Source organism: Saimiri boliviensis, chromosome 6, assembly GCF_048565385.1.
Source record: "Saimiri boliviensis isolate mSaiBol1 chromosome 6, mSaiBol1.pri, whole genome shotgun sequence".
Classification (NCBI taxonomy): domain Eukaryota; kingdom Metazoa; phylum Chordata; class Mammalia; order Primates; family Cebidae; genus Saimiri; species Saimiri boliviensis.
The window spans coordinates 104,640,586-104,668,257 of record NC_133454.1 but is presented as its reverse complement, the minus strand read 5'-3'; the positions used below and the strand labels follow the sequence as shown (position 1 = coordinate 104,668,257).

Here is a 27,672-nt window from a genome sequence, read left to right as displayed (position 1 = left end):
CAGCCACATCAAGGGCAAGGCTGGTGAGGGGAGTTAAAAGCTGCATTAACACCCCACAGAGAATTCAACATGGAAGAAGACTCCTAGAATCAGCCCGACAGATGGAAATTTAAGGAAGCCAGAATTATAGATTGTGATACCTGGGGATTTAGCCAGAATACGTCTATTCTGAAAAGTCATTTTCTTGCCTTGAGAGAGAATACAATGTGTAAGCTGTGCTTCCTAAGGCAGTTTCCATAGGAAATATTCTGATTGACGGTTTTCATATCAACAAACCATGTGCCCTGACTTTTCATGGGGCAACATCGGCTACTACTATATTGACGTGTGACAGTTCTGATATTTATGATGGATTTTTTTTTTTTTTGAGACAGAGTCTTGCTCTGTCCCCCAGGCTGGAGTGCAGTGGCATGACCTTGGCTCACCGCAACCTCTGTCTCCCAGGTTCAAGTGATTCTCCTGCCTCAGCCTCCTAAGTAGCTGGCTGGGATTACAGGCACATGCCACCATGCCTGGATGATTTTTATATTTTTAGTAGAGACAGGGTTTTGCCATGTTGGCTAGGCTGGTCTTGCATCCTTACCTTAGGTGATCTACCACCTCTGTCTCCCAAAGTGCTGGGACTACAGATGAACCACCACGCCTGGCCTGACGGATTTATTCTTAAAGTGTGGAGACACCTGTCTTTGGATCCGATACTGTGTTTTAGAACTTGACCTTCTTCAGTCCCAAGTTCTTCCTCATAGTTGCTTCAAAGTCTATCTGCTAACATTTAAACTTGAGTCTATTTTCAAAGACATGTCTTAAAAGGAAAGGCCACTTATTATAATGACTGCATTACAGGACCCAGTTACATAAGACATCTATCTTCCCAGTCATCCTTTGCATTGGCTACTATTTAAATAAATTTGTATTTCCCAGGTACATCCTAACTCCACAAATAGAAAGTGGCCAGGGTGGCTGGGATGAGTGATCCCAAGAATCTGATTTGGGCTTTGACCTTAGACTTGGATACTCCATCCAAAAGTTTATTACCATTTGGCTTGAGTAGAATGGAGAACTGAGAAAGTCATTTCCTCTTGTTCTTTTCTTTGTGAAAGAAGAAACAGCTGGCTCTCCTTGTAAGAACTTAGCCTCACCCAGACTTCAACTCCAGGAACCACTCTTTGAGGATCTTGTCCCAGACTCCAGTTCAAAGTGAGTTCACTTCATCCAAACTGTTGTAGAAGTTTTTCTTGAGACAGGATCTTGCTCTGTTGCCCAGGCTGGAGCGTAGTGTGCATCATCATGCTCAGCTTTTTATTTCCTTATTTGTATTTTTTGTAGAAACCATGTTTCCTTATGCTGCCCAGGCTAATCTCAAACACTTGGGCTCAAGCGATCCTACTGCCTTAGCCTCTGAACGTGCTGGGATTACAGGCAGGAGCATGACACGCAGCCTGGAGAGGGCTATAGAGTGGCAGCAGAGTGGGCAAGCACAGAAGTGACAGAGGGAAATCACATCAGATGGAGTCGGTCTCCCTTGCACACAGAGAAAGACCCAAAGCAGCACTATTCATGGGGTAATTCATCACATTGCCCTGTGCTCTCATGCATCGTATTCACCCATTATAAATCAATTTCTATTCTTTTTTTTTTTTTTTGAGACAGAGTTTCGCTCTTGTTACCCAGGCTGGAGTGCAATGGCGCGATCTCGGCTCACCGCGACCTCCGCCTCCTGGGTTCAGGCAATTCTCCTGCCTCAGCCTCCTGAGTAGCTGGGATTACAGGCACGTGCCACTATGCCCAGCTAATTTTTTTGTATTTTTAGCAGAGACGGGGTTTCACCATGTTGACCAGGATGGTCTCGATCTCTCGACCTCGTGATCCACCCGCCTCGGCCTCCCAAAGTGCTGGGATTACAAGCTTGAGCCACCGCGCCCGGCCCAATTTCTATTCTTAGTAATAACCGTTAACACTTAACTGTTCGCAATAATAAACAGCATATGGCTAACATTTATTAAACCTTTATTAAATCACCAGACCCTGTACTAAGGATGCTTTTAGCATTGTCTCAATCCTCCCAGTGACTATGAGGTTTTTATCCTCATTTCATAAAAGACAAAACAGACTTAGAAAATAAAGTTACTTGCCCAAGGTCACATGGCTAGCCCAATCTTGATCCCTAGACTCTGAATCCAGAAACTGCTCTCTTAGGTTAAAAAATTCTATTAAACCTAGCACAAATCCTCTTGCATATAACAGGGCTGTCACAACTGAAAAATGGGCAGAAGAACTGAGGTCTCTGTTTGCACATCTCCTTTTGACATCCCTACCATCCCGTGCCCCCACCTTCTCCACTAGTCCTGCCTCAACCATGTTGAGTTGATAGATCTATTCTGCAAACAAGTCTTCCAAAAGGAAAATCGAAACCCAAGTGTCTTTTTGAATGTAACCAGAGAGCAGCTGATATCAGTGTTTAAGATGCTGGAATAAAGGTAGCTGTGTTTACCTCCACACAGGCACTTGCTGATGTGGGAGGGCTGGCTTTATTCCACTTTGGACATCCAGGTCATATCAATGCCTGGGAGATACTTCACATCCTCAGTGATATTCCACGTCGCTGATGTGAAAGCCTATCTCCATCCTCTGGCCTTCTCTAATATAGTATGGCTAGAATGGAAGGTATAGAAACATGGGAATGAAAGCTCTGATTTTTTTTAAGCTTTGGCTTATTCTGGGCTCAATTTATATCTGAGCAAATGGTTTCAAATCTCATCCATATGTATTTCCCACTAATCTGAAAAATCACTCAAGACACAGAGGAACATCTAGACGTCCTAACTCCAGCACTGGAAAGGAGGGCTGGGGTGTGTCATCCTCCACAGGAGGGGTGTTAGTCACAGGACGTGATAAGAGGTGGGCTCCCAGAGACCTCGAGAAAGGAACGATGACAGAAAACAGATCAGGAACCATCAGCTTAATCCTTCTCCGAACATAAGACATCTCTTTCTGACACTACAATCTAGTGCAAAGAACAAAGGGATGGCTATGCATCCCCCCAAAATTTATATGTCAAAGCCTTAACTACCACCCCCACCCCACCCCCACCCCACCCCCCACAATTTGATGGGATTTGGAGATGGGCCTTTGAGAGATACTTGGGGTTAGATGAGATCATGAGGATAGGGCCCACATGATTAATGTTCTTATGACGGACATCAGAGAGCTCTCTTTCTCCCTATCGAATGCAAAGAGGTCATGTATACACACACAGTGAGACTGTGGCCACCTGCAAAACAGGAAGAGGGCCATCACCAGGAACAGAAATGATCGGCACCTTAATCTTGGATTCCCAACCTCCAGAACATCAAGAAATAAATTTTTGTTGTTTAAGTCATCCAGTCTATGGTATTTGTCATGGCAGCCCAAGCAGACTCATACAGATATCTAAGTCAGAAAGGAGTTCAAATCCTGATGCCACGGCTCATTGCTGTGTGCCTTTGGACAAGTTATTTAGTTTCTCTTATGTATGATTTTCTTCTTTGTCATTTCCTTATAACAAAGTGCTGTGGGGAGGGTTGAATATGTTGATGCAGGAGGAAGGCGCCTAGTGTTTTCCGAAACTCAGCACCCCGAAGCGTCAATGCCTCCCCGATGCGTGCAATGGCTGGTATTAGAAAAGGGTAGCTTCTTGGCCATATTCAAGCCACAGATGTGTTTTGTTTGGCCTGCACCGGTGTTTGGTGAAGTCTGGATTATTTACCAACATTTAAAAGTCAGAACATTTCACATAATCATCCCAATTTCCAGTTCTTCTTGGAAAATAAGAGTTGTATCACCAGCCCTGTGTGCTGCCAGTGTAATCCTCTTTCGACAGAGGGCAAGATCTCACTGCCAAGCACCCACACCAGCTTCACCCACTCAGAAGACCCGCTTGGTCCCTGAAGGCCTTTGGGTTAGCAGTCCCTGGGCTACCTTGGCTGGTGAAATCTGGCTTGTCTACTTTTTCCCAGCTGTCCACGAACAGAGCTTTTAAGTACAATTTCAGGATCAGCCTCCCAAAGTGAAGAACAATTAGCACATTCCTGAGTCACTGTTTTATTTATTTATACTTCTATTGTGAACTAAAGAACCTCATGGAAAGGCCAGAATTTTAGTTCTTAGAGAAAAATGAAGCTTTGCAACTTGGCGGTTGACTGACCCAGCTTTGCCCCCATCACTCAACTTCTTGGGGCCTCAGTTTCCTCCTTTGTAAAATGAGGCCTTGGGCTGGCTATCTTTTGTCTTTTTCCACATTTATGTAAGTATGATGTGAAATTCAAGAACGTGGGTGGAAATGTAACACAATTCTAAAGACTTTAATGAAAGCAGAGCTCTTAAAACACCTCCCCGACCTTAACACAGACCTTAACTAACTGTAAACAGGACCAGAACAATGGACTTGTTTATTGTTCTGCCCTCTCCAGGGTTGGGTCTTTAGCCTTGATGTTCCGCACTTAACATATCCAGAAATGAATGTCAGGGCATTAAAAGACCTGATGGATGGATCTCCTATCCCTAGGAGATTCTGGGGCAATGAGCCCTGCCTGACTTTCTGCTCTCATTTCACCAAAACACAGACCTAGCTGCACAACTATCCAACTTCTGGCGCTCTACGCACGTGGATGGGTCTTCTTTTGGTTCCTTGCTCGTTGCAACCACAGGAACTTTGCACATGCAGTTTCTACCAACTGGAGCCCTCTTCACCTAGGTAATTCCCATGGATGTTACAGATCATAGCAGCAGCTTCACATGCACCATTCCTGGCTTCCACAGCAAAAATCAAGTCATTCTAACATGCTTTTATCACGTCAGCTGTGTTGGAGTAGCTGTCTTAGTGGCACGTTTGCATTTCACACGTGTGGCTAGTTGCCTAATGATTCTCTTCCCAGTGACTATAAATCCCATGGGGGCAGGATCCATGTCTGTCTTTGGTCCTTGTTGCCTCTCCAGTGCCTGGCCCACAGAGAGGCACTCAAATATTTGCCAGTAAGTCACTTAGTAAAAGGAAGAACAGCAATAGAACCCCAAGCAGTCTGGTTCCAACCACTAAGCCGAATTGCCTATTATGGTGCCTAATGGTTAGGAAGGGCACAATAAATGCTTACAGAATAAATGACAGCTGCCATCTATCAACCCCCTCTCCCTTCCCCCACAAAACACACTATGTACTGAACAAACAATTCTCTCTGGATCACAAGTCTAGACAGATACAGGTCTCAGAACTCAACGGCCATGAAAGTCACATAGGACAGAAGAAGCAATAAGAACTATAAGAACCAAGCAAGAAAAAAAAAAAAAAAAAAAAAAACCATAAGGCTCCTAAGAGGGTAGCCCCTTTTTCCCTGTTCAGACTTACAGGGGAAAATGGCACCAAGTCTGGCCTGCCACGTACCTGATGTTTTCGTTCAGGGCATAGAGCTCGTTGCTTTGCAGTCCACCCCCTTTGAAAACGTTGATCACAGCAGTCTGAACGCTACAGGAAAAGAGAATAATCCCCGGTTAGAGAATCTCCCTTCTAGGGCCATTTCAATGAGCAGCTCAGGGCTGAAGGTGGGTGGAGTGACCAGGAAGCTCATGGCACAAACCTGGCCACACTCTCCATCCATCCTCTGTTTCCTCCTCAGTGTCCTTGAAGAGAAAAGAAGACCAAAGCCGAAAGAACTCAAAAGCGGCCCCCATTTTCTTGCAACCCAGCAGGGCTTCCTCCCTCACCTTGCTGGCTGCGCTGCGGGTGCAGCCACAGTCAAGGGCAGGCAGTGGGATCTGATCGCAGGAAACCACGTGGGTCTGGGAGATTCCAAATGGCGTTTCCTGCAAGCAGAAGCTGACCCGTGCCTGGGGTTCTTTCACAGCCACTGTCTTCACAGGGAAGCTTGGTGGCCTTGAGCTAATACGAACTGGTAATCCCTTGCCTTTTTAACAGCACTTTCCTTGGAAGAATTTCCAGCAGGCAGCCTTACAGGGCCCTCGTATTTCCACTCCTGTGAGGTGTACGGTAGTAGAGTTAGTCAGGACTTACTCCACAGCCTCTGGGACCACAGCCCAGTGTTTCAGCAAAATTGCTGCTTGCCATCTTGTCTCTATCAAGGGCCCTGGCCTTTTCTTTTTTGTTTTATTGAGACAGTTTTGTTCTTGTAGCTCAGGCTGGAGTGCAATGGCACGATCTCGGCTTACTGCAACCTCTGTCTCCCAGGTTCAAGCAATTCTCCTGCTTCAGCCTCCCCCTTTTCTTTAAAGAACAGGGATCCACTTAACACCAAAACATTCTGGAGCCCCCTCTCCCCACCCATATCAGAGTCGTGCTTTCTGTGTCCATTCATTGAAGATATCCATAATGGTTGGGGCACGGTGTCTCACACCTGTAATCCCAGCACTTTGGAAGGCCGAGGCAGGTGGATCACCTGAAGTCAGGAGGTCAAGATCAGCCTGGCCAAGATAGTGAAACCCCATCTCTACTAAAAATACAAAATTAGTCAGGCATGGTGGCGCACACCTGTAAACCCAGCCACTCAGGAGGCTGAAGCAGAATTGCTTGAACCCGGGAGGCAGAGGTTGCAGTGGGCCACACTTATAGGGGAAAACGGCGCCAAGATCGCACCACTGCGCTCAAGCCTGGGCGACAGAGCAAGACTCTGTCTCAAAAAGAAAAAAAAGAAAAGAAAATATCCATAATGACCCAAACTACAAAGAATTCAATCATGCTTCAAAGTAATGATGCATTTAATTTCTCCAAACAATATCTGCAAAGATTTGAAAAACAGTAGCCCATAAGCATGTAAGACATAGTGCTGATTCAGTCTGCTCAATTCTTGGTGCACGAGAGGTTGGCTAGACACCTAATAAAACTCTGTGTCTCCTCTTCTGAGCACCTGTGGCTCACAGGTCTTCCTAATCTTTGGTTTATGCCACTCATTTACTTTTTCACAGACATGTTTTATCTTCCCAAATGGGAAAATAAGTTACTTAAGATTACTTATATAAGCCTACCCTCGGATACTGACAGTTTCAGGTGTGACTAATGAGCGTGAATAGTGACTATAAATTCCAGTGCAACTGTCCCAGTCTGATAAACTGCCTCTGACAGGCCAGAGGCTCTCAGTGGTCTATTTTCTGACTACTAAAACAAAGAAAGCTAACAGACACCTGGATGTAAAAAAAACAAAAAAACAAAAAACAAACTTGTTCCTGTTCAGGTGTGGTGGCTCACATCTGTAATCCCAACACTTTGGGAGGCTGAGGCAGGTGGATCATGAGGTCAGGAGATCGAGACCATCCTGGCTAACACGGTGAAACCCCATCTCTACCAAAAATGTAACAAATTAGCCAGGTGTGGTGGTGGCCACCTGTGCTCCTAGCTATTCAGGAGGCAGAAGCAGGAAAATCCCTTGAACCCGGGAGGCAGAGGTTGCAGCCAGCCGAGATTGTGCCACTGCACTCTAGCCTGGGCGACAGAATAAGACTCTGTCTCAAACAAAGAAACAAAAAACAAAAAACTTGCTCTCTTGGCCAGGTACAGTAGCTCACACCTATAGTCCCAGCATTTTGGAAGACTGAGGTGGGAGTGATCTCTTGAGGCCAGGAGTTCAAGGCCAGCCTGGGCAGTATATAGAGCAAGACCCCGTCTCTTAAAAAAAAATTTCTTTAATTAGCAGGGCGTGGTGGCATGCACCAGCTACTTAGGAGGCTAAGGCAGGAGGATCACTTGAGCCCAAAAGTTTGAGGCTGCAGTAAACTATAATTGCACCACTGTACTCCAGCCTGGGTGACAGAGTAAGACCCTGTCTCTACAAAAAGGGGAAAAAAAAAAAAAGAGAAAACTTGCTGTTATCATCATTTGCTTCCATAATCACGACCTTCCCAGTATCAGCGGAAGCTCAGTCAGTCCCCGGGTGCCTCCCTCCCTGCCGTGGCCCTTGCCAGCCCTCCCACCTCACACCCTGCCGCCTCCTTCACCTGTTCCAGGCTGAGCTGGAGCTCAGCTGCAGAGTCTGCCGAGTTGCTTGGAATCGGGGAAGGTCGCTGAGCACGGGGGAGCTCATGAAGCGTGGTCTAGGCCTGCGGAAGGAGCCCATCTTGTGGAACTCGATGGGCAGAATGGGAGCGAAGCCTCGGGTCATAAGTCCTGGTGGCGGTTCAGCTTCACCTCTAGGATGGGAAGGTTCCGGATGCCCTCGGAAAGGGCTTCTCCTGGGGCTGCCTTCAGGCCCTCAGGCTTTCTTAAAACCACAAAGGTAGCCAACACCTGAAAAGAGAGGGCAGCTTTTATTGAGAACTCCTGGCCTGAGAACATCTATTACAGGAAGCTGGTTGGGACTTTCCAGCCTAACTACCCCCAAAACAACTGCGGGATCTAGACAGTTCCCATTCACAAGTTTATACAGGTCTCTTTTTGGTTGTAACAGTGTGGCCACCCTCAAATGGGAAGACAGTGACAATGGGGCCAGGCTAAGGCAGAAAAATGATTTCTAAGGAGTGCTAGACTCTGGTTCCAATATGCACCCATCAGTTGGGGCACCGCCTGGGTCCTATGGTCCATGATGTGCAGTAAGAGGTGGATTTTTTTTTAAAATGTCTCAAGGAGGACACAAGAGCTCCTCATCCTGAAATTGATGACCTTCCATGATATGCATGTATGTATCATTTTAGCTCCAAGCCCAACAAGTTTGTGTTTGGAGAGAGGTGAACTTAACTATTAACTACAAGTTGTATGTCTTTGGTATCCTGATTTTCCCATTCCTAAAGATGAATTTCACAAAGCCATAAAACATGAAATTGGCCGACCATCTGTTTCCTGGCCTGGTCCTGCAGTAAGAAGCATGGTCTTAGAAGGGTGGCCCTTCCCCTTGGAGGCAAGAAGAGAGAATGTGCTATGTGTCTTCCTGGCTTTCAGTATGGAGTTGGTAGACCAGGGGTTACCTGACTGGGGAAAATCTCACATCTCCTTGTCTGAAAACGTTTCCCTTGCTGTTCTCTTTCTAACATGTTGTCATAAATCTGTTCGGATACTGTTCATCTGACTGTTTTGTACATGTGACAATTGCCTTAAAATATAGCCCAGTCCTCAGAAAAAAAAAAAAATGGCAGTCTACGAGTATTGCTCAGTTTTCCTCAAAGTACCAGTGTCTCGTCACTCAGGTAAATCTCACCTTCCCTTACCTGCTGTTCCTTCCCTCATTTTATCAGGACACACTCACTGAGTGTTTGCTATTTAATAACCACTGTGACTTGTAGACCATCCAAAGATTTCTAAGACCACATCCCTGACCTCAGAGGATTCTGTCTATGGAGAAGATAACTGTCTTTTCAAGTATTCACTCATGCAATAAATGTTTATTGAGCAGCTACTATGCACAGGCACTCAGGTACTGGGAGATATAAGATGGCTCCAGAGGCCATGGTGCTCTACCCCATGGAGCTTGCAACCAGCAGGCACTGTTCTGTGCCATGCATAGTCCTTCCCCCACACTTTTACTAGTACCAACTGCTCCTCTTGCCCAGAATTCTATTCCTTTTCCTCTCTGCTTATTTAAACCTACTAACCCTGCAGGGTTAGGTTCAAGAACACTGTCCCCTTGTAGCAGTTCTTGGGAGACTTCATGACTTCATGGTTAAAAGCAGTGGCTGCAGGTTTGAGTCTGAACTTGGCCACTCCCAAGTTGTGTGACTTTGGACACACTGAATCTAAAGTCCACAGCTGTTACTGATGCCCACTTTCCAGAACTGGTGAGAGACGAAATGCGACCATGTGACATGCCCGGCAGCATGGCCGAGCCAAGCGCCTCAAGGACTGGCTATTTCCATTCAGATGAATTTCTGTCTTTCCTCAGTACCTTTGGACCCATAATTTCAGTCTCTTAGTCTTCAGTGACTCTAAAGTCTAAATGAATGACTTAAAAAGTGAGTTTTAGAGAATTCAGCAGAGTGAAGGACAAAAGGAAACACCAGGAATCTCATAGCCACTTTTTACTTGGGGGTTTACTAGGTTTAGTCTGGAAGTATTTTCACTGCCATCTCTTAACAGCTAACTCTGCTATGTCCCAAAAACTAATGATGCAAGAAAAAGATATTTTAGCCTTAAGTCAACCTTCAGGCTGCCAGGGGAGAAAGTTTTGCAGCTCCAGCTGGTTAGCATTTGAAGCAGGAGGAACTGAAGTCTCACTTCTGAATCAAACATGCTGCTGTGGTCAGAAGAGTGAGTTAGGCCACTCAGATGGGCACAGAGGTAAGCCATCAAGAGGGCACGGAGGTATTAGCAGCAGTCTGTAGGCAACAGGCACAGAACAAGGAACTTGTAATACAAAAAGGCGGAAAAGAAATGGCTTGTCCTGTCTCTTAACATTTTCTCTTTTTTTGAGACAGAGTTTTGCTCTGTCACCCAGGCTGGAGTGCAGTGGCATGATCTTGGCTCACTGCAACCTCCGCCTCCCGGGTTCAAGCAATTCCCTGCCTCAGCCTCCCTTTGGAACTGTAATTTCAGTCTCTTAGTTTTTAGTGGCTCTGAAGTCTAAATGAATGACTTAAAAGTGAGTTTTAGAGAATTCAGCAGAATGAAGGACGAAAGGAAACACCACGTAGCTGGGATTACAGGCGCCTGCCACCATGCCTAGATAATTTTTGTATTTTCTTTTTTTAGTAGAGATGGGGTTTCACCATCTTGGCCAGGCTGATCTTGAACTCCTGACCTTGTGATCCACCCACCTCAGCCCTACAAAGTGCCGGTATTACAGGCGTGACCCACTGTGCCTGGCTTAACATTTTTTTATCTTTTTTTTTTTAATGGAAAGCAGACTTATGTCCTGTTTTCTTATATAGTCTTTGCCCCTTCACCCCATGCTCAGAATTTTAACAGTTTTGTTAAACTTTATCAACAGGCCTGTTAAGCTTCAGAAGGCCTCGGCCGCTTCATAAATGCCACTGCAACTTTGAAAGATCTACACAAATCAATAAATGAGGTGAAGAAGAAATAAAGCCACAGAAGGTCCTTCTGCATCCTTAAACTGGCTAGCTTTGGGGATTTAACTAGCCCAGTAAAGGTCACACTACTAAGACAGGATCCATTTCACTGCCCTTCTTCAAATGGGCCTGCTAAGTGCAATTCACCTGTGTAATTACAGGATATTAACTCCCTTTATGAGGATCTTAAACTTGAGGTAATGGAGCTGCCTCTCATTCCATGGCACTGGTACAAGGAAGTAGAAAAGAGAACAGAATGGATCGTTTCAGGTGTTTACCCACCACTTTCCTGCCAAAACACCCATTTCTCCAGGAGGCTGTGAGACACTGAGGATGACAGGCTCCTGTCCCCCTTCACTTCTCAGTTAGTGTCCCCAGGCCTCCTGGTCCAGCAAAGTGCCTGGGCAGCCGCTCTTAAATGACGGTCCTTTTCAGCCAAAAACGACGACCGTGGCTCTGGTGGCCTCAGATAAACCGCAGAGTCACACACGAGTTGCCACTGGCTATTTTTCTCCTCCCGAATCCGTGACTCTCAATCCTTACAGGTGAAGAGAATGTGCAATGTCTCCATCATTCCTACTCGGGGCAGAGCCAAGAGACCTCCCCTGAGCACCACGGGGAGGAAGGAGGAGGCCGTTGGGAGCATTGACAAGAGTGGCCTAAAGGGAAACGCTGATACACCGTGGGTTCACCTGCTACAGCGCTGACCCCGCAGGCACAGGCCTGTCCTGACCTAAATGTGACAAGTCAGAAAATCACGGAACAGACAGGGCCTCGGAGTGGGGCCAATCCAGGTCCCATTTACAGGTGACAAAGGTACAGCAAAGAAGCAAAGAAACTCTTCCAAGGTCCTCAAGGCAGGAAGAGAGGCAGGACTGGTGAGAGCTGTTCTCCGACGCCTGACTGAGCGTGTTCCCCAGCTCCCACCTGGGCCCTTCTGCAAAGCTGAAGACAGGCACTGGGCTTTGTTCACCTCTGTATTCTCAAGTCTAAGCTCACTGGTATAAAAAAGGTTGAAGGGAAAGATGAGAGTTAAGAAGGCATTGGCTAGGCTGGGCGCAGTGGCTCATGCCTGTAATCCCAGCACTTTGAGAAGCCAAAGCAGGTGGATCACCTGAGGTCAGGTGTTCAAGACCAGACTGGCCAACGTGGCAAAACCCTGTCTCTACTAAAAGTACAAAAATTAGCCAGGCATGGTGGTGCATGCCTGTAGTCCCAGCTACTCAGGAGGCTGGGGAATTGCTTAAACCCGAAAGGCAGGGGTTGCAGTAAGCGGAGATCGCACCACTGCACTCCAGCCTGGGTGACAGAATGAGGCTTCTCTCTCTCTCTCAAAAAAAGGAGGCATTCGCTACCTGGCTGACATGAAGCCAGGCATTGTCACAACACATAAACTTACTCAACCCTCACAAAATACCGTTTGAATAACAGAGAAGTTAAGTAATCTACCCAAAGTTACACAGCTAATGAGTGACTGGCACCTCATTCCCCACCCATTCCTGCTTTTCCATGCTACCAAACTCAGCCAGAAAACCAGAATTGAAGCTATCAAGTTAGGAACTAAATTGCTACCAAGTTAGGAACTAATCTCATTCCTCTGAGATAAATAAACTGGCATGAAGAACTCTGTGACCGCATTTCATGGGGCAAGAGGATGGTGAGAAAGGATGCAAGGAGAAAGCACAGCGACCTTAGTTAGATACCCACTCCCCACTAGCTCTGTGGCCTTCATTAAGTTACTTGACCTCTCTGAACCTTAAATTCCTCCCACATGAAATAACCCTGAGTGACTACCTCAGGGTTGGAAGAGGATTAAATGAGTAAATATTTGTCAAGCTCTCAAAAGCATACCTGGCAAGTAAGTGCTACGTAAGAGCTCGTTAAATAAATAAAATCACATTGTTGTAGTTATTTCTAAATTGCCAAGCCATGACAGTAGTGGGGATACAACGACAGCCCCCTCTGCTTCTGGTGACCTCAGTAGCATCTGGAAATACTCCGCTGAGGAGCAGGCACTGAGCCCACATCCTGGTCACAGGGCACTCACGCTTGCCTCCTTAAGCCTTTGATAACTCATGACGTTATTTACTGACCCTTCACCTCTGTGTAGCAATTCCTTAGTTTGAAAGTGTTTTTCCACACATGGTTGTGGTTCTAAGTCTTACCTCAGTCCTGTAAGGCAGATGGAGCAGAAAGTCTGTCACAAATTAGGAAACTGAGGCCTGAGCAGGTGCCTGACCCGGCCAAGGCTAGAGAGCTGTCAGGTGAGGGTCTCAGCCCCAGCTGGAAGCCTCCCAGCCTCACGCCTGGCTCACTGTTGTGCCTGCCAGGAAATTCCCTTTTTCCTATATAATTTCAAATCATTTTCATCATGAAACATTCTTTAAAAGTTTATACACACACAGACATACATTTTAAATAATAATAATAGGCCAGGCACAGTGGTTCACTCCTATAATCCCAGCACTTTGGGAGGCTGAGGCAGGATGATTACTTGAGTCCAGGAGGTCGAGACCAGCCTGGGCAATGTAGTGAGACCCTGTCTCTACCAATAATAAAAATAAATTATTCAGGCACGGTAGCGTTTGCCCATATTCTTAGCTACTCAAGAGGCTGAGGCAGGAGGATCACTTGAGCCCAGGAGTTTGAGGTTACAGTGAGCTCTGATCATGTCACCGCACTCCACCCTGGGTAACAGAGCAAAACCGTGTTTCTATTTTTAAAAAACTAATAAATAATGATAACAAACTAGTACCTACTTAAGAAATAGAAGGTTACCTTGGAAACTCTATGTGTCCCTATTTTTCTGATAATAGCATACTTGGTATATAAGCATTCACATAATTCTATAGCACACGTAGTGAAAGGCCTCTTTCTAGCCACTTAGTGCAGAGCAGATCTATCGTGCAGAACTTTGAGATGACAGAAATGTTCTATATTTGTGCTGTCCAATATGGTAGCCACTAGCCATATATGGCTACTGAGAACTTGAAATGTGGCTAGTGCAAATGAGGAACTAAATTTTAATTTTATTTAATTTTTAATAGCTGTACGCATGTGCACATACACATTCTAATCAATATTCTAGTAAGAATGAGTAATGTTTTTCTTACTTTTTTTTTTTTTTTTTTTGAGATGGAGTCTCGCTCTGTCACCCAGGCTGGAGCGCAGTGGTGCAATCTCATCTCACTGCAACCTCCACCTTTCAGGTTCAAGCGATTCTCCTGCCTCAGCCTTCTTTGCAGCTGCGATTACAGGCATGCACCACCACACCCAGCTAATTTTTGTATTTTTAGTAGAGGCAGGGTTTCACCACCTTGGTCAGGCTGGTCTTGAACTCCTGACCTCATAATCTGCCCATCTCGGCCTCCCAAAGTGTTGGGATTGCAAGTGTGAGCCACCATGCCTGGCCCTCTTTCCTTTTAATAATACGTCATGGCCATCTTCCCACATCACTACATATTGATCTACTTTATTATGTTAATGTAGCTTGACTATTCCATTTAGGAGGTATTACGTTTTATTTAACCAATCCCCTATGGGTAAATATTTAAGGAGTTTCCCCTTTTTTTGTTACTGTAAAGAATGAGCATATCTGTGGGTCTTAGGGACAACATGACCATGACCCTGCAAGGGTGCCTTCTCATCAGTGGAACTTCTGAATCAAAAGGCCCCAAAATTCTTAGTTATCACTCTAACACCCACCCCCACCACAGCCTAGAAATAGCATTGCAGGAAAGATATTGCGAAGCATAATGTTTATAGCTCTGAAGGATGTACAGCCACAGTTGTGTATCACTTGGGGCTTTGGGGGAAGATAAACCCTAAAATCAGTGATCACGCTGCCATTCACTCACTGTGGTAGGTAGAAAATCATCTCCCTACCCTCCACAGAGATACAGTCACTTGTCACCAAAACCTGTGAATATTACCTTATATGGCAAAAGATGAGATTCAGATAAGAACCTTGAGAAGCTGGTCCTGGATTATCCAGGTGGGCCATAAATGAAATCACATGTGTCCTTACAAAGGGGATGCAGAAGGTACTAGAGATGGAAGAGGAGAAGACACAGACACACGTAGAGAAGAAGGTGTTGTGAAGACAGAGGCAGAGACAGGAGTGAGACGGCCACGGGAGCTGGACGAGAAAAGAAACAGATTCTTCCCTAGAGGGAGTATAGCCCTGCTCCACCTTAATTCTGCGCTTTAGCCTTTTAGGACCATGACAGAATAAATTTCTGGTGTTTGAAGCCATGAAAGCTGTGGTCATTTGTTATAGCCGACACAAGAAACTAATAAACTCACTGTGTGACCTTGGACACCTCTGAGCTGCAGCTTCCATATCTGAAAAGTGGGAATAGGAAGAGTTGTGATGACCACAAAGATTTTCTATGAAGTACTTTGCATGGTTCCTGAAACTGTACAGGTGCTAGACACAGGTGCAGTGGAGGCTGAGAGAAAAGGCACCTGAGTCAGGCTGGTGTCATCACTTCCTGGAGGGCATTGAGCTGGTAATTTAGAATTTGCAAGCAATTGGATGAGATGACTCAAGTAGGGCTTAGAATACTCCTTGAACACAGCAAGTGCTTGATAAATGCTACCTATGGTTTCTTTTATGGCCTCCATTACTACTGCCCCTGTATTCGCCTGTTCAAACTATTACAAAACAAAACAAAACACCCTGCAAGGCTTACACAACAGAAATTAATTTATTTTCTTACAGTTCTGGAGGCTAGAAGTCCAAGATCAAGGTGTCAACAGGATTGATTTCTTTTGAGGTTTCTCTCTTTGGTTTACAGATGGTTGGTTGCCTTGTAGCCATGCCCTCACATGATCTTTACTCTGTGTACTCATGCCCTTGATGTTTCTCTTTATGTCCAAATTGCCTCTTCTAGGACATGCATGCAAAAATGGAAAGACATTCCACATTCACGGAATGAAAGAATCAATATTGTTAAAATGTCTGTACTATCTAAAGCAATCTATAGATTGAATCTACCACAACCAAAACACTAATTATGTTCTTCACAGAAATGGAAAAAAAAATTGTAAAATTTATGTGGAGCCACAAAAGACCCAGAATAGCCAAAGTCTTCCAGAGCAAAAAGAACAAAACTGGAGGAATCATATTTCCTGACTTCAAGTTATACTACAGAGCTGTAGTAACTAAAACAGCATGGTAATGGCATAAAAACAGACATACAGATTAATGGAGAAGAATAGAGAACCCAGAAACAAATCCATACATTTATAGTGAACTCATTTTTGACCAAGGCGCCAAGAACATACATTGAGGAAAGGATAGTTTCTTCAATAAATGGTGCTGGGAAAACTGGATATTCATATGCAGAAGAATGAAACTAGACCTCTGTCTTATATATAAAAATCAAATCAAAATAGGTTGAAGACTTAAACCTAAGACCTTATACTATGAAACTACTAAAAGAAAGCATTAGGGAAACTCTCCAGGGCATTGGACTGGGCAAAGATTTCTTGAGTAATACCCCTCGAGCACAGGAAACCAAAGCAAAAATGAACAAATTAGATTGCAATGAGTTAAAAAGCTTCTGTACAGCAGAAGATACAAATCAACAAAGTGAAGAGACAATCCATAGAATGGAAGAAAATATTTGCAAACTATCCTTCTGATAAGGAATTAATAACCAGAACATATAAGCTCAAACAATGTTATAGGAAAGAAATATAATAATCTGATTTGAAAATGGGCCAAATATCTGAACAGACATTTCTCAAAAGACCTACAAATGGCAAACAGGTATATGAAAAGATGTGCAACATCATTTGATGTGGTTTCATTCTGTGTCTCCACCCAAATCTCATGTAGATTTATAATCCCTGCCTGGTGCAGTGGCACATGCCTGTAGTCCCAGCTACTCGGGAGGCTGAGGTGGGAGGATTCCTTGAGCCCAGGAGTTCTGGGCGACAGTGCGCTATGCCAATCGGGTGTTTGCACTAAGTTCGGCATCAATATGGTGACCACCCAGGAGCGGGGGACCACCAGGTTGCCTAAGGAGGGGTGAACCAGCCCAGGTTGGAAACGGAGCAGGTCAAAACTCCCATGCTGATCAGTAGCAGGATCGCACCTGTGAATTGCTACTGCACTCCAGCCTGGGCAACATAGCGAGACCCCGTCTCTTAAAAAATAAATTAATTAATAAATAATTTTTAAAAATTATAATCCCCATGTGTCAGGACAGCAACCTGGTGGGAGGTGAATGGATCATGGGGCAGCTTCCTCCATGCTGTTCTCATGAAAGTGAGTGATTTCTCAAGAGATCTGATGGTTTTAAAGAGTGTGGCGATTCCCCATCGCTCGCTCTCTCTCCTGCCCACCATGCTTTCCCTTTATCTTCCACCATAATTTTAAGTTTCCTGAGGCCTCCCTAGCCATGCAGAACTGTGAGTCAATTAAAATTCTTTTCTTTATAAATTATCCAGTCTCAGGTAGTTCTTTACAGCAGTGTGAAAATGGACTAATACATCATTGATCATCAGAGAAATGCAAATCAAAACTTCAATGACATATCACTCACATCAATTAAAATGGCTTTTATACAAAAGACAGGCAACAGCAAATGCTGGTGAGGATGTGGAGAAAAGGGAATCTTCATATACTGTTGGTGGGAATGTAAATTAGTGCAACCACCAAAGAGAACAGTTTGGAGGTTCCTCAAAAAACAACAAATAGAGCTACCATATGATTCAGCAATCTCACTGCTGATTATATACCCAAAAAAAAAGGAAATCAGAATACGAAAGAGATTTCTGCAATTCCATGTTTATTGCAGCACTATTCACAATAGCCAAGATCTGTATGCAATCTAAGTGTCCATCAACAGATGAATGGATAAAGAAAATGTGGTATATATACACAATGGAGTATTATTCATCCATAAAAAAAGAATGAGATCCTGTCATTTGCATCAACAAGGATAGAACTGGATATCATTATGTTAAGTGAAATAAGCCAGGCACAGAACGACAAACTTCACATGTTCTCATTTATTTGTGGTAGCAATTAAAATGATTGAACTCATGGAGATAGAAAATAATGGTTACTAGAGACTGGGAAGGGGTAGTGGTGGTGGGAGGGAGGGGGATGTCAAATGAGTACAAAATATAGTTAGATAAAATTAACAAGATCTTGTGTGTGACAGCACAATAGGGTGATTATAGTCAACTCTATTTAAAAATAACTAAGAGTATAATTGGAATGTTTGTAAGACAAAGAAAGGAGAAATGCTTGAAGTGATGGATACCCCACTTACCCTGATGTGATTATTATGCATTGAATGGCTGTATCAAAATATCTCGTGTACCCCATAAATACAAACACTAAGTACTCACAAAAATTAAAAATTCAAAAAAATGTTTTAGACCCAATGTCTCTGAGATAGAGAAACTAGACTTTTGGTCCATATTTCTTTCTGAAGGACCAATGCTATTTGCATTTAGAAAAATTCCTTTCTAAAGCAACTTAAAAGTTTTGGTGCTGAAAGAGTTCACTTCAGTTATCTGGAAAACCCAGGCCCTGGGTCCAGGAAATTCGGAGGTGGTGACAGGGTGGTGACAGGGTTACTGGAAGGTATCGCTGGTCTTATTAACACTCACCTCACATGGGTTTCTTCAAAAACTTCCATGATGTGTTTCTTGGAGAAAAAGGATGTGTCATCTCACTTTCTCCTGACAGCTGCCACAGCCAGGGCATGGAGATGGGGCACAGCGCTGCCTGCTGGGGCCGTGGGTAGAGGAGGATGCTCCACTCAGTGGAAAATGCAAATGAATTCCACTAGGGCTCCAACCTTTGACTCTGAAAAGGGAAGTACAGTCATGGCCCAACAACTTAAAATAAAGAAGTGAGTGGCTTATAATAACTCTGAGGCTTCCAGGAAAAAGCCATTCTGAGTGTAAATAACAAAGAAGTCGAAGTAAACAGCCATGCCATCTGATGTGACTGCCTGGAAAACGAGGGGACACTAGTTCCCAGGGAAACAAGAGAGATGGCCTCTTTTATACATAACCCTCAGAAGCTTCTGCAGTCAGAAAGCCCAGCATGCAAATCCTTCCCTGGGCCATGAACACAGGAACGACCCAGTGTCCTTCCACACCACCAGGATTTAGTTAATGATCGGTTCAACTCAACCGAGCCATTCTCTCATTGCAGTCAGAATGGTCTTTCTAATGACAAGCTTGATGATCATGCTAGCACCATTTACTGACTGCCAACTGTGTGGCAGGCCCTTGACATGTTTTATCTCAGAATTTTAAAAATGAACTTAGAGGGTCTTGGCTTTTAGTGAAATAGAACAGAAAATATCAGAATGCATCACATTTGGGGAAAACAAAATGTTTCATGTTTACTGGGTTAAAATGCATCATGTATTTCATACATCATACGGCACTCGAAACTACATAAAAGCACCTGCTTGTTTGGAAGCATCTGTGTCTGACCTGACACGCACCAGGAGGTAGATGCTATTACCGGCCCCAGCTTACAGAGAAGCAAATGGAGGAGCTGAGTGTTTAACTTGTCTAAGGTCACACAGCGTATGAGAAAGGATGCTGGGACTAGAACCCAACAGTCCATAGCCCACAACACTATGTCACTCTCTGCTGCAATGCCTTCAAATGTTCCCCACAAGTATTAGAATAAATTCACAAACTCCATCCTGGCAGCCTCACTTCTCACCACTCTGCAGTTCCACTCACTGGCATTTCTTCATGTCTTCCACCAGCACCTGCTCTACCCCACCCCAGGATTGTTCCATGTGCTGCGGCTTCTATGTGAAATATTTGCTGTACAATTGCCCAGATTTGAACCTGCAACCCTTTTATAGCCCACCTTCACTTGCTAAGATCCACCCTCCTTTCTCCTCACCCTGATTACTTTCCATTACCCCAGAGAGCACCCTCCCCACCTCCTTTGTAGTCTTGTCATAATCTGCCTAAATAAATAACTACAGAATTATTTGTTATGGCTTCGTGAGGCCCATAAGGGCAGGCGCTAGGTCATGTTCTCAGGTACATCCCCAGGGCTTAGCACAGGGCTGAATGAAATATAATTCCATAGATATTATGTGAATGAGTAAATGAGCCGCCTATGTGTGAGGCATCATTGCTGAGATAAAGGAATCATAAGCAGGTGTCGGCTCAGAACACCAGCATTTAAAATTACATGGGCATTTTGGGAGACCAAGGAGGGTGGATCACCTGAGGTCAGGAGTTCAAGATCAGCCTGGCCACCATGACAAAACCCCCTCCCTACTAAAAATACAAAAATGAGCCGGATGTGGTGGCAGGCGCCTGTAATCCCAGCTACTCAGGAGGCTGAGGCAGAAGAATTGCTTGAACCCGGGAGGCAGAAATTGCAGTGAGCCAAGATGGTGCCATTGCATTCCGGCCTGGGTGACAAGAGTGAACCTAGTCTCAAAAACAAACAAAAAAAATTACATAGGCTTCACCATGTGTAAACAACATGGTATTGAAATCTGACTAACTTGGCTTCAAATCCAGCCTCTACAGCTTATTAGCTGGGTGACTTGCGTACATTCCTCATATGTTCTGAATTTCAGTGTCTTTGTCAAATGGTGGTAATGCTTTTGTGCCTGTTGTTAAGATGAAAATGAGATAACCTAGATCATGGCTTGACCCTGAGTAGGGGCCCAAAAAGCTATAATGAGTGTTAGTATTTTTATGCAACATTGCATTCTTCACAAAACCCTCTTAGGCTTCAGAAGGTGATGGTTGGTGGGACTGGGGGAGACGGGCACTCACACACATCACTGGAGGGAAAGCAGTCTGAATTAACTGCTGCGGAGGGAAATGTGACAAGATCGACCGAAGTGGCAAGGACCATACCCTCTGACCCAGCAATTCTATTTCCAAGAATTTTATTCAAGGCATGTCAAGTGGCTTATGTAACATGAGTTTTTGCCGCTGCCGTCTTTGTAACAGCAATGAGTTGGAAATAACCTAAGTGCTCACCAACAGGGAAGTGGCCATATGTAAACTATGGTGTCCCATATGCTAGAACACGACATAGCTCTAAGAAAGAGCCGACCTTGAATGAAAGAAAGGTTAAACACAGAGCCACATGTACATTATGCTACCATCTATGTATAAAAGATAAAAAATGGCATTTACGCTTTTCATTGCTTGTGCATAAAATGTCTCTGGAAGGGCAAACCAGCAGCAGATAACACTGGTTTCCCCCAGGGCAAGGAGCTGGGTAGCAGGAACACAGTAGGGAAGTCTTTCTCTGTAAGCCCTTTTGGACTTTCTGAATTCAGAAACATGAAAATGCATTACTTCTTCAAATAAGTAAGTAGAAAGACAGTGGTGACTCCCCTAACCTCCTTTCCCCAAAAGGGAGAGAAAAAATAAAGCTCATATGATTTCTTCAAAGTCACCTAGCAGTTAGGAGGAAGTCAGAATTCAGCTTCTGGTCCCAAGCTGGGCTCCAGCAATTACAGTTCATTCATTTGACACAAATTTACTGTTTCAGCACTTATTCCACACTAGGAGTGACCCTGTGCAGGAAAATATGGGCTAGCAAATAAACACTGGTAGGAAAAGCAGATGACAGGAAGAACCAGTTTATTTTCTTTTTTTCTGCACTGTGCATCGCAAACAGGCCAAAGGGCCAGGCTAAGACCAGGTCAGTGGGTGAGGCAGGTGTGGACAGTAAGCTTGTTTCACTACCAGCACCTGCCTTGGTTAAAGGAGGCAGCCACTACTCAATCTGACCTGGGTTTGCCATCTTAGGATATTGAAGCCCAGTTTTGCCAGATCTGATTTTTCCCAGAGAAGCCAAAATTCCAATTTTTAAAAAATGTAAAATCACTGGATTTGTAAGTGTTGGCAACTAATTCACCAGGTCAGCCAGCACTTTGAAGGCCAAAGACGTAGGTTTGTGATCTTTATTCTACCCCATCACAGCTACAACCTCCAGCCTTCTCAGACCTTTGACGCGGTGCCTAAGCCAGCTGTAAGGTAAGCCTGCACTCATCAGTTCCTGTGGCCTTGGGCAAGTCACTTCACTTCTCTGGGTCTTCTGACTCACCAGTTAATTAAGAGTTTGGCCCAGCTGATGGCCACAATGATCTTTGACCATCTCTGGCTGTGAATTCAGCCCCTACCCTGGGAGCCATACATACTGGAAGTCTTTGAGAGAGGAGGCAGGGCCTGATACCCTAACACAACATAAACTCAGAACCATCCCTCAGCCAATGTTTGGACTCCCACCTAGACCATCATCTAATTCACTAGCCTCTTAACTAAGCAGTGTTTTATCTTGTCTTATCTCACTCTCAGCCCATCATTGATTTCTCTATGAAGCTTTATGTATGACATACTCCCCTACGTATTATATACACACCCAGATACAGGGTAAGCCAGCAGCACCCAAGGTATTGCTAAAGGAAACACAGAGAAGGCAGAACGCTTTAAGCCAGCCTAGGAGACTACATCTGGCCCCATACCTGCCCCTGCGCCAGCCCACTGGATAGAAACCAGGTCACAAGTAGATTTTCAAAAGCGGTGGGGCCATTTGGTCAAATCAATGATCTGTCATGACTATTTTATTAATGTTATGACTGCTGATTGGAATAATATTAACTATCATCAGAGGCTGGCCATGATGGTCAGGACTAAGTTAAGCTTCTATCTGCATCTATTACCTCAATTAATTTCTACTCTAAACCAATGATGTAGGTTTCATTAGGCTCATTTTGCAGATGAAGAACCCGAATTACAGGGATTCACTTTCCCAAAGGCAGAAGACTAGGAAGAGGGACCAAGAGGCAAATCCTGAGTGATTCCAGAGCCTGAACTCCTGACCCCTCTGTTTTAAACAATGCTTGTATGTGCCTCACACAGAGCCAAGAGATTAAATGCCACCCATTGCTTCCCTTCATGAACATCACCCATAGCATCTTACCTTAGAGCAAGAGGACTCTGCCCCTCAAGGAAGGGCCTTTGTTTCCTTGTGGCCCCCACAGAACAGGCTGCAGGTGTTGTGTTTGTTTACTTGCTCAGTGTCTGATTAGCCCTGACAGTATGGAGCCTCTTTAAAGGCAAAAATCTTGCCCAACTTGTTCATTGTTATATCCTGGTGCCCAGCATAGCACTGAGCACATAAAAGGCACCCAATAAATATTTTTATTTTATTTACTTTTTACACATTTTAAATTATTTTTACTTCTTTTTTGAGACAAAATCTCCCTCTGTTACCTAGGCTGGCGTGTGGTGGCACAATCACAGCCCACTGCAGCCTTGACCTCGAGGCTAAAGCAATCCTCCCACCTCAGCCTCCTGGGTAGCTAGGACTACAGGTGTGCACCACCACAGTCAGCTAATTTTTTTGTAGAGACAGGTCTTGCTGTGTTGCCCAGGCTAGAACTCCTGGCTTCAAGTGATCCTTCCACCTCGGTCTCTCAAAATATTGGGATTACAGGTGTGAGCCACCACGCCTGCCCAAATATTTTTAAATGATGGAATAAAAGCCACCAGGAAGAATGGCCTTCCCATTTCTGAGAGATCAGAAAAATTTTCTTTGCTGCTGACTAAACTTGGGTCCACCTTAGCATTATTGTCCACAGGGACATAGACCTGGATCACGTGGGTGGGCAATCCTGAGTCTGTTTGCTGGTCAGTAGAGTCTACAGACAGAGCAGAGCAGAAGTGCCTGCTGCAGAGCAAAGCACATTTGTTTTTATTAAGCACCAATCTTTGCAACTCTTAGGAGACACAAGTTGGCCAAGGAATGAACACTGACTCTTACAAACAAGAAAATGTTAAGGGTCAACTGTGGACTATGGAAAAGGCTCAACAGGAAGCATGAGACAACTTTCTCATGCGCTACTGGAAACCAAGTACAGACACAAGAGTCTGAGAGTACAGATTTGCACAACAGTAAATTCAAGGCAAACAGGATACATGTTCAAGTGTTTATCTCTGCTTAACAGTGTTCACTAAGTGTCCACAGGATTCAGAAAGCGGACAATTTAGAGGCACCTAGAAGTAATTACATCATCACATCATCATCACATTGGCCTGCAAGCCACTGTATAATCACCAGAAAAATCCCCTTCTGTGGTACAAGTTAAGCAAAGCTGCGGGAAATAACCACACATCTTATTTACTCATCCATAAGCCCACTTTAAGTATCAAGTTTCTTGGAGTGCATACTGCCTGGGTGTGGCCCACAAATGTCATCCAGAGTGACTCCGCAGGGCCTACCAGATGATAAGCCAAAAAGTCTAGACACAAGCAGTAGCTAAGACTGACCATTACGTGAGTGAGCAATTATATTTCTGACATGTAATGTATATAAAACCCTGGTGGGTGAAAGAGTAGTCAAAATCTACAGTCTGGCAGCCAACGAGAGTTTTAAGTGTGGGAAAATGTGCTCTAAATTAAAATATGCAACTTACTTTTAAAAATTAGCTCCACTCTCTCATTGCAGAAATAAGATACAATTTTTTTTTTCATAAGAAAATGAGATGAGGCTGGGTGCAGTGCCTCACACCTGTAATTGCAGCACTACGGGACGCCAACGTGGGAGAATTCCTGGAGGCCAGGAGTTTGAGACCAGCCTGGGCAATATAGCCAGATCCCATCTCTACGAAAATAAAAAATGAAAAAAAAAATAGCCAGTCATGGTGGTGCATGCCTGTAGTCCTAGCTACTCAGGAGGCTGAGGCAGGAGGATCCCTTGAGCCCAGGAGTTCAAGGCTGCAGTGAGCAATAATCATGCCACTGCACTCCAGCCTGTGTGACAAAGTGAGATGCTATCTCTAAAAAACAAAAAACAAAAAACAACAACAAAAAAAAACCGCAAATGAAATGAAAGAAAGAAAAGAAAAGAAAACAAGATGAAGGGAAGGGAAATTTCTTCTCAGGTAGTAAAGCCAGGAATAATGGGCATTGAATAGAGGATCAGAAAACTGATGGAAGCATCCACATATGATCATTTCATGGAGGTCATGAGTCCAAGTCCATTTAACTCAACCAAACATTAGAGTGTCCACTGGATGCCAGGATCTGAGTAAAGAAAGTGACAGGGGCCAAAGAACAATAAATTATCTTCCCCCAGGGAGCTCAGGGTTTCTAAGGAAATATCCAAAAGTAAAACTATAAATGAAAGCAGACACCAAGGACTGTAATTGATGATGGACAATTGAGACAAGATTGAGGCAGAAAGGTGAACTCACATTCTGGAGTTACAAAGCAAAGCCAATGAAAAGTCAGCTGAAAACTCCAGGGTCTCCATTTCCTTGCCCATAACTCTAAAGAATACGCAGCCTGGAGACTGGGAAGGAAATTTTGAGAAGGAAAAACAAGCTTTTGTAGGTAAGAACTTTAAACGTTCAAGGTATAGCCAAGGTCTTATCCATGAGAGACCAGGTATAGGATGAAAATATCGCATTTCAACAAATACCTAGGGGGTACCTTCTACCCTTGCCACAAAGGTGAGCTAGATATGACTCCTGCAATAATATAACAATAAAAGGGAATAGCAGTTGGTGGTGATTAAAGTAAAAGACAGGAAGGCCTGACACTGGGATGGGACACAATGCTTACAGCAGGCCAAAGCAGAATTCATGACCAAGATCAGAGGGCCAGATGGCAGATGTGGCAAACTAAAGACTGCCCTCAGACTTCTTTTGGTTTATTACAGAAAAGCTGAAAACCTGTGTTCAGATGTCAACTCTCCCAACTTTTAAACACTGGAAAAAATCATCTTGTTTTCTTCTTTTCCCCAAAATACAATGCAAGTCAAACAGTACCTGTCTGATGCCAAAGTTTGGCCCAAGGGCTGCCAGTTTGAGACCCTCACATGGGACTGAGTGGAGACAAATGTACACAGCTGGTGACTGTGAGGGCCAAAGGGACGATGAAAAGAGATACTGTGAAGGTTATAAAGCTAAGTCTCAAGAAAACGAAATTCAGCCCCGGGGAAAAATAAATAAAGTAATTGAACGAAAAAAATTAAACTCCAGAGGCCTGTAGTAGAACACTTGCCACTAACATCTGCACAGCACTTTACAGTTACTAAAGCTCTTCCTCCTGTTATCCCATTTGACCCCCAACAATCCTAGGAGGTAGACGCTATTGCTATTTTAGAAGTGGAGAGTTTCTGGTTCAGAGCATTTAAGCAACTTGCCTATGTGGTCCCACTCCTATGGAGGGATAACACCAGAACTCAAGTGTAGATCTTGTACTTTTTCAGACTGTCAAAGCGAAGAATTCCAGGCCATCTATCACCTTATTTTTAAAGAATATAGCTTGCTGGCCGTGCGCGGTGGCTCAAGCCTGTAATCCAGCACTTTGGGAGGCCGAGGCGAGTGGATCACGAGGTCAAGAGATCGAGACCATCCTGGTCAACATGGTGAAACCCGTCTCTACTAAAAAAAAAAAAAAAAAATACAAAAATTAGCTGGGCGTGGTGGCGCGTGCCTGTAATCCCAGCTACTCAGGAGGCTGAGGCAGGAGATTTGCCTGAACCCAGGAGGCGGAGGTTGCGGTGAGCCGAGATCACGCCATTGCACTCCAGCCTGGGTAACAAGAGCGAAACTCCGTCTCAAAAAAAAAAAAAGAATATAGATTCCTGGGCCCTCCCCTGGTTATTTTCATTCACTGGGCCCAAGATACCTAAATCTGTACTTTGCAGATAACTTCCAAGCGATTATGATGTACAATGAGGCTTGATAACACTGATTGATCGAGACCAATATCCTCAACCAGGGGTGATTTTGTCCCCCTTCCTGGAGACACTTTCTGATAGTCATAACTGTGGAAGGAAAGAGTGCTATGGGCATCTAGTGGGTAGAGGCCAAGCATGCTGCCAAGAATCCTACTACGCACAGGATAGCCCTCATAACCAAGGCTCTAATGCCCTGCTACTCACCCTGTGATCTGGGAATCAACAGAATCAACATGGTCTGGGAGTTTCTTAGACACTCTGGCCCCAGCCCAGACCGACTGATTCAGATTCTGTGGTTTAACAGGAACTCCAGGTGATACACGAGCACTTTCAGAAGCACGGCTCTAGACCATGCTTCCTTGGCCATCAAGGAATTTTAGAACAGAATGGAACCTCACTGGCAGGCCAATGTCATTACTTTGTAAATAGGGAAACTGAGGCCCAGAGTAACTGAGCAACTCGCCATGGTCATACATCATGGCAGAGCTGAGAGCAGTCCAGATCTCAATTCCTCAACCTGAGTTATCTCCATGATGCCCGTTAGGACCAAAATGGGGGCTCATTCAACAACCTGCCTCTCTGAACAGTTGATACCAAACTTAGTGGGGAGCTTGTCTGAGGCCTGAAAGGAATCTCTTGTCCTGTTGGTGAATAATTTTTAAAAAATTATCTCAAACACTACAAAAGAGTACCACGTTTACCCACTAATTCAGCCTGCGAGATGTTTTACAAGTAAATTAGCCACACTGCTCCCACAGTGGTGGTGTCCGGCAGCAAGCATGATGAAACAGAGTTCTCCAGAATGACAGTGGCAGTCCATGTGTTTCCCCAAAGACATCTGGGGAATGATGATGAACCAGTTCCAAAGAAGTATTTAGAATAAAATGGCAAGCATAAAAGGGTTTACAGCAAGGATTTACATGGCTGAGGTCACAAGCAGGTTGTGACAGTTTCAGGCAGTTTAGTTT

General features: G+C 44.5%; 1 protein-coding gene across 12 annotated transcripts in view; it reads right to left on the bottom strand.

Moving 5' to 3' along the window:
* The window catches only part of PRR5L (proline rich 5 like), an 86,345-nt gene that overhangs the window by 53,259 nt on the left and 5,414 nt on the right, over nt 1-27,672 (bottom strand). For 3 of the 12 annotated variants that reach the window (XM_074401315.1, XM_074401316.1, XM_074401319.1), the window contains 3 exons: nt 15,699-18,808; nt 7,978-8,266; nt 5,417-5,497 (listed from right to left, as the gene is read on the bottom strand). In XM_074401315.1, the coding sequence (XP_074257416.1) occupies nt 5,417-5,497; nt 7,978-8,141 (245 nt within the window). In that variant the 5' untranslated portion in view covers nt 8,142-8,266; nt 15,699-18,808. Of the gene's footprint in view, nt 1-5,416; nt 5,498-5,609; nt 7,936-7,977; nt 8,267-15,698; nt 26,406-27,672 lie in introns of those variants that run through there. The other 9 variants (XM_074401320.1, XM_010333480.3, XM_074401321.1 and 6 more) reach the window with 6 other exon arrangements.